This window comes from Gnatocerus cornutus, chromosome 3 (genome assembly GCF_029298725.1).
Source record: "Gnatocerus cornutus isolate USDA-ARS CGAHR chromosome 3, icGnaCorn1.1, whole genome shotgun sequence".
NCBI lineage: Eukaryota > Metazoa > Arthropoda > Insecta > Coleoptera > Tenebrionidae > Gnatocerus > Gnatocerus cornutus.
Window position 1 is genome coordinate 11,491,625 of NC_142235.1, and position 7,557 is coordinate 11,499,181.

At 33.2% G+C, this 7,557-nt stretch overlaps 1 protein-coding gene across 1 annotated transcript; it reads left to right on the forward strand.

Moving 5' to 3' along the window:
* Positions 1 to 406: 406 nt before the first annotated feature.
* Positions 407 to 2,202, forward strand: LOC148176898 (uncharacterized). The gene is made up of 4 exons (XM_088032615.1): positions 407 to 502; positions 606 to 999; positions 1,058 to 1,345; positions 1,393 to 2,202. Exons 2-4 carry the CDS (start codon positions 687 to 689, stop codon positions 1,881 to 1,883), a joined length of 1,092 nt encoding a protein of 363 aa, XP_087888741.1. The 5' UTR covers positions 407 to 502; positions 606 to 686; the 3' UTR covers positions 1,884 to 2,202.
* The last annotated feature ends 5,355 nt before the right edge of the window (positions 2,203 to 7,557 follow it).

A 7,557-nucleotide genomic window follows, 5' to 3' on the forward strand; every position in this document is an offset into this window, starting at 1 on the left:
CAGATTGAAGCAATTGCGGTTTGAACCTTGCTTTGTTGATTAGAGACTGCCGGCATTTTAATATGTAAGTGCTTGAAATTTCACGGTGACAAAAATGTCAATCATAATGACAATAAAGTGTACACTACAATTAATTTTTTTAAATGTCAGAAAATTTCCGTTTGAAATTCCGTGTCGCAAACTGTACATATTTGGTAATAAATTGCTTGGCATGCACATTTTTTTATTTAATACATATTTCTTTACTGCTCTGATATTGATGTTAATGCAGTAAAGCAAGAAACTGACATTACTTATGATGTTTAGGATTGAAATACCAATTGGGTCTATTTCAAAATAACCGCCATTAAGCTGACGTGGTTGTCGAATATAATTTAATCTTATCTATTCATTGATAACAGTGCTGCAGATGTGTCATCTTACCATATTATTAAAAATGTGTGAATGCAAAAATGCAAACATTTGCATCTAAATCGAAACTGAATTGGTACGAATAAAAGTTGTAAGTATACCTCATTTTTTTCTGCTACTAATAAAAGTACATATTGAATTTGAAATCAGTTACAACCAAGAATAAACAACTTTTCCTTCAATTTGATTTCCAGCAAGCAAAAACAAGTTCTGGCTTCGAAAAACAAAAATCAAATTCCTATTTGCAACCTGTACTCTTCGAATTTAGCCTTGAAATGAATATAAGATCAGTACAAATTAGAAGAGATTTTTATCTTTTAACATTCTTATTATTATTATTTGAATTGATTTTACCAAATTTTATGGTAAGAAGCAGAGAGGTAATTATGCTGCGGAAAGGACCTAAAATTATTTGCGCGACAAATGATCCAAATTCGGCCATTTTTCTTGACCCACCAACCGAAGACTATCGACCACCTCAGAGCATGATAATGGATAATAATAAAATAAACTTAACATCATATGGGTGGCAATCCAACAATTCGATCCAATATTTATTAAGTGCTGTCACTGACAAAAGGTGGGAAGGTAAGTAAATAACAAAAATGTGGTAAATAATATAATAAAAATATTTTTATATTTTTAGATTTCAAGACCTATTTATCAAATTACAACTTGTTCCAACCGTTTCAATCAGTGTCTGTGTCTTTGTATTCAGCAGGGATTGTAAAGTTCTTCCTGGCCAACGATGACAGTTTTCACCCCCATGAAAGACACCTCCAAACAAATTCTTGGAATCATTACACTGTTTATTTTAAAAACGAGGATATCTATATTCTTGAAAACAACGAATTGATTCATAAGACTGAAGGATTCATACCGAACAAAGTTGTTATCAAAACTGATAATTCTGCTTACTTGAAAGTCCACGACTGTAAGATCCTATTTGGATTTTCGTTTTAATTACACTTTCATTTTCAGATCACATAAAAGTGGCTGAAGAAATATCCACCAAACCCACAAAAATTCCACATTTTAACTCGTGCGTTATGTTGTATGTTAATTTATGTGCACATTGTGCTCTTCAAATCAAAGCCAATAGAACTCCACATATTACTACTCTCAATGGTAAACAACTAAATGGTCAATTAAATCTGTGGCAAAATATACGGATTTCTTCCGGTACGGACTTGGAACTTAACAGAACAACAGTAAATAATTCAACACAAGGTTTCTGGGCTATTGAATTCAGAAATTGTTCTTGTGTCTTCAAACAAATAGTCGAATCAGAGTCGATTCTTAATGAGAAGAGCTGCCAAGTTTTGACTCTAAATCAATCCACCGATCAGAAAAATGGTCCTGATTCATGTGAAGATGTATTGCATGATCAGAAACAACTCTGCGAAGAGTATCAACTTTGCAAAAACAATTTTTCTAACTGCTCTTCGAAAATCAATAATTTAGGCATGTAGCAACATCTTATTCTCTGATGTTTAAAATATATTTTGCTTTGCAATATTCACAGATATTCACGGTTGACCGTGCATTACATGGCAGAGCGCTGCGCGTTTACCGCCCTCTATCTCAAAAATGATTGAGCGTATGAAAAAAAGTTTCAAATAAAATGTATCCCAAATTTTATGTTCTACAATTTTTATAATAGATGTTAACATTATTGGAGCAATAGAAACCGAGAAAAACAAAGGTATATATAATATTTAGCTTGTTACCTCTCATTTCGAGCTTGATCCCTTTTTTCTGTTAATACTTTGAATAAAATTTAAATTGCAATATTGTAATTTTTTTTAGAATATCGTATTCTCTTTCAGTAATTAAATTATGTTCATGTCCATTAGCACATTCGGTGTTAATAATTGCAGATTTACATTTATTGCACATTATATTTTTAATTTTTTTAACTAACCACCCAGAAACAACCAATAATGTTCCTGTGTAGACTTTTTTCTAATTCATAATTTGGTAATTTTGAAATATATTTATATATTAAAGATTTCTACATCAGTTTCGGTCCGGTCGTAGCAAAAATTATTCATTTTGTTTATTAATCCTCGAATATTATACAAATCTGGAACATTGGTAGCTTCGCACTTTGTTCCTATCGATTTTGAACCAAAAAAATCTTTTATTAACAGAGATTTAAACGTATTTCTAAATTGTATAGTAGTTGGATTAATTGCGCAAGAACGGTAATTTCTAACTCTTCCAAAATAATTTTCTAAAACGTCCTAAGTAAGAAGAACTTGCACTTTTGATTGCATTTCTGATTCCCTTGATTAAATGAGGTGGATCGTAGAGTGGCACAATTTCCTGATTTTGTACAATTATCCTTTTTTTAACTTTCAATTTTTGTCGATATAAAATTTTGTCGATTCCTTTAAAAGAAGATTCGTAGCTCTGGTTTTTGGCCCTGGTCACATATTATTGCCATAACATTTAATCCACAATTTTATACTTGTGTTAACAAAAGTTTCAAAGTTTCAGCGATAACAACCGATTTTGTGGCAGATGAAGAAAACTGGTTGTTTCCATTTCTTAAACAATCCGCAGAGATAAAAAACAAGAGCGTGGTCAGCAATTTGGCAGTATTATTATCATTAGAATTTTAAAAACCAAAAATTTGATCTGTATTTTTGTCGGTGTGGCTTAATCGAGAAGGGGGGGGGTGTCTAAAGGAGTACGGGTGTGCTCTAAATGTGGAGGGAACGGGAAATAATGATGAGGTTAGGTAAGAAGTGAGTTTTAATTACAAAACGTTAAAACAATAGTTTACAAAAATAATGAAAAGTGATGACCGCGAAAAAAAACTTGCAAAACAGATCCAAATATTGGTACCTAAAACAAACAAAAATAGGATTTTATTTGATTATTTTTAACACTCACATTTTCATACGTCTTACGTCAAACCCTACAAGGGTTTAACTCCTACAAGAAAAACTACGATGGCCACAAAAATCGCCGGTACCAATTGAAAGAAGAACGCTAAAATGTGCGCGATCTTCGACTGTCTTAAAGTACCGTTAGGATACCAAAGAACTTTGCTGAAAGCCACTCGATTGACCAACACTTCTTTACCCAAATCCACTACTGCTTGCATTGTTAGTCCTAACCGTTGCACATCTTCAGGAAATGTAGCGTGGTAAATTCTTTGACTTTTATAAGAAGAGTGATCATAAACACTTGTAAGCAAAATGTTGACCATGATGTCAACAGGACAACAATCGACAATGATGTCTTTGCGAGCAACCATCGTCCTGATGACTCCTTTGCTTCCACCGACTAGTAACCATAAGATGTTCAAGTTATCTGTGAACCTTTGAATTGGTTCTTTCCAAACTGGGGTTCCCACAGAAGGTCTCACGATGATTACCGGTAGTTCGTCTATGACTTCTTCGATCAAAGCCAAGTCTTTGCTAACCAAACTCTGTAATTTATATAATCTGGACACAATCTGCTGAAGAGGAAATCTTGAAAACTAAACCAACTTTTTCATTTGGTATAAAACATTTTCAAAGCGAAAATTACTAAAATGAAAATTCCAAAGTTCCATGTATTTCACAATCATTTGGCAGATGTATTAAATACAGGGTCCGGCAACACTTGTGTCCATCCCTAAAATCGTCTTTAATTTTAAAGATAAAATTTTGAAAATTTGCATACGCTCACAGTTGACGAAGCTCTAGAAGCTGACGCAAAAATTTGTTTTTTTTCCACTGATAGTTTTGCTGTCGCGACGTCTTAAAAATGTAATTTTTAGTTAATTGTGAGGGTTTGTCATATTAACCCCTAATTTATTTTTTTTAATATAAATTTGTTAAAAATATCTCAGTTGTGATTTTAGATTCAATGCAAATTGTCTTCAAAATTTGAGAAAAAAATGCGGTTTTATCAAGTTACTTTCCAATTTCAAAGTCAAAATTGAGAACTACGTTTACACCCATCTGTCAACATCTTGTGTCACAAATGACATCTATCCTTTGGCTCGCTTTAGATTGTAATAAAAGTCTTACTTGGTAAAATTGTCGCTTTGTCGATTATAGTTAACGATTTCTGGTGTCCATAATGTTAATCAAAATTAACCTTTATAAAAGTGAATGAAGTGACTTGGGAAATTTTGGTGTAAACATAGTTTTGCCGCTGCGCTGTCATAATTTTGAAAACTAACTTGATAAAACAGCGTTTTTTTTCGCAAATTTTAAACACAATTTGCATTAGATTTAAAATAAAAACTCAGATATTTGTATCACAGTTATGTTGAAAAAAAATTGAATTTGCGAATATTTCTGCAAAAACTCAAAAATCGCTAAAAATTATACTTCTTAAGCGTCGCGACGCCAACCAAACCGTGATAAAAAACAAATTTTTGCGTCAGCTTCTAGAGCTTTCAAAGAAAATTTATTGGATCAATTCTTGGTGTTGTTGACAAATTATCAAAATTACAATTTATTCCCCAAACACCAAATTTGACAAAAAATGCTGACGCGCGTTTCGATAGCAATGCTATCATCATCAGAGCGATGATTAAACTTTAATAAATTGTAATTTTGATAATTCTAGAGCTTTGTCAACTATGAGCGTATGCAAATTTCTAAAATTTTATCTTTAAAATTAAAGACGATTTTAGGGGTGGACACAAGTGTTGCCACACCCTGTAGATGAAATATATTTCAAACCAAACAAAACATCAAATTGTCGAACAAAATATTCCAACAATTTCTGGGCTTCATTTTTATAAGACCGAAAAAGATTTTCAGAACATAAAATACTAACTGCTACATGTAATGTCATGAAGTGTACGTATTCTTCTCTTGATATAATATTTCTTAAAATGACGGGTCCTGTATATAGAAGAATCTGACGAAATTCAGTGGCTTTAAACCGGTCCACTTCGGTTAAATGTCTCGGCTGTCTTGCAAATTTCATGGAAATACATTTCTTAATTACATCCATTTTATTTTTTAATTCTGTTAATTTTAACTCGTCAGTTAATAGTACGTTTCTAAAATCCTTCATCCAAAATGTAATTAAATGTTTCATGACACCCAAACAAAGCAGGTGCATGTAGTCCAAAGGAACTTGAGACACTCAGTTTGTCGAAACGACTTTTGCCATGGTGGTAATCTTCGTCTCTTTTGGCGAAAAAATCTGCGTTAGTTCTTAACGAAGAATGTATTTCTGGAAATGTGACGCGATTATTGATAAAATCTCCCTCCTGCATGCACTTGGTACAACCATGACTTCCTGTGTGTCCTTTTACGTTCAATACGAACGCTTTAGCAGGGGCATCACAAATGATTTTACTCAGATTAAATTTAAGTAGAATTTTATTAACCAATAGGCATCGTTTTCTATCATTTTAAATTCTTCAACAAATTCTTTCAAAACGTTATTAACATTGGTTGGTTTTTGCAAACCATGATATATTGCGACAACAAAAGGCTTTGAATATGGATAATCTACATCAAGAGACATTAGTATTGGCCAAAAGTGACTAATTGAAGATTTAGCCAGCGGTAAACCATCAACATTGACACTCACTCCTCCAGATTCAGCCGATAATGTCACTAAATCATTTTTGGCTTTAAACACTTGGTGTAGGTATACTTCCGCTTACACTAAAATGAAAATATTTCCCACCGCTACAGCTCCGAATTGATTGTGGAATCTTTGAAGTACCAACAATTGTCCGACAATTTCTTGGAAAAGGATATCCTTCAACACGTAAAATCTCTAACAATTTATTAAGTGCTGTAGTTGATAATTGGATCCTTTATTCAAGCATCCACATTTTAATGCTGTGTACAAAATCGGGTTTGGTATCGTTTCTACGTTGTTCTTGCCAATTTGAATTTAAAAAGGAGATGGTGGGATAGTCTTCATAATGTTTGCCACAAAATGATTTTAATCAAAACCGTTACTTTCGCTAGTTTTTAGTCTCGTATCTTCACAACTGCTATATGTTGGGGTTTTTAGGTAGCGATTTGCAGCTTCTATGATTGCTGTTTCGATGGAGTTCCACTCTTCGTTTATTGATTTCTGTATGACATTTGCTTCTTTTAGTTTCAAACTTATTTCTGCTTCAAATTGGTGTGCTGTTTTTTCTTCTTTTAGTAACTCTACATTGTCTTCTTTCTTTTCTGTTTTTTTTTTTGTATACCGTAGTATAATTTTGTAACAACCAGTGTGTGGTCGCTGTCAGCATCGGCTCCTCTATAACTTCTACAATCTTGTATTGCTTTGAAGTGTTTTTTTTCTATAAAGACATGGTCGATTTGGTTCTTCGTTTTGCTGTCTGGAGAGGTTCAAGTTATTTTAAAAATGTTTTTATGGTCAAAGTGTGTACTTATTATCTTCATTCTGTTTTCTTCAGCATGTTCTATCATATTCTATCAGTTTTTTCCCATTGTCGTTACTGTGCTCGTGCAGTATTTCCAGTGCTTCCTATTTTAGCATTCATGTCCCCTAGGAGAACTTTTACGTCATATTTTGGAATGTTAGTCATTATTTCTGTTAGTCTCATAAAATTTATTTTTTATTTCAGTATCTTTATCTTCTGTAGGCGCGTGTCCGTTTATGATGCTTATTTTCCTGTACTTTCCACAAATTCTTAAGTAGCACAGTCTGTCTGATATTGGTTTAAAGTCTACCAAATTTCTCTTGATTCTCTCATTAATAATGAATCCAACTCCAAAGTACCTTTTATTTCCTTCACTTTTACAGAAAACGTATTGACCTATTTCTTCCATTTCTCTGCCCAATTGTTTTATCTCCTGAAAAGCCAATACGTCCAGTTGATATCTTCCCACTATGTCTGTCAGGTTTTTCAAGGCCCCTGCTTCAGAAGTCCCTCTCGCATTCCACGTACCCACTCTCATTACTTTATTTTTCCCTCTCGCATTCCACGTACCCACTCTCATTACTTTATTTTTGCACTTTTGTTTGTTTCCGTTATGATTTTCTCTACTTCCTAACTCATTTCCATGTCCATAGCGTTTGTCGTCGTCGTCGTCGTCGTGTAGTTTGGTAGTATTCTGATATTTTATTTTCAGTTTTTTGTCTTCCAGTTGGTCTTCAACATTTTTTTTATTTGGTCGTCCACAGAAGCAGCTGTGGGTGACCTGTCACTGA

Coding starts and splice junctions, on each gene's coding strand:
- LOC148176898 (XM_088032615.1), top strand. CDS start 687: ATGAATATAAGATCAGTACAAATTAGAAGAGATTTTTATCTTTTAACA. Junction 1,000..1,057: donor CACTGACAAAAGGTGGGAAG/GTAAGTAAATAA, acceptor TTATATTTTTAG/ATTTCAAGACCTATTTATCA. Junction 1,346..1,392: donor TTACTTGAAAGTCCACGACT/GTAAGATCCTAT, acceptor TTTCATTTTCAG/ATCACATAAAAGTGGCTGAA.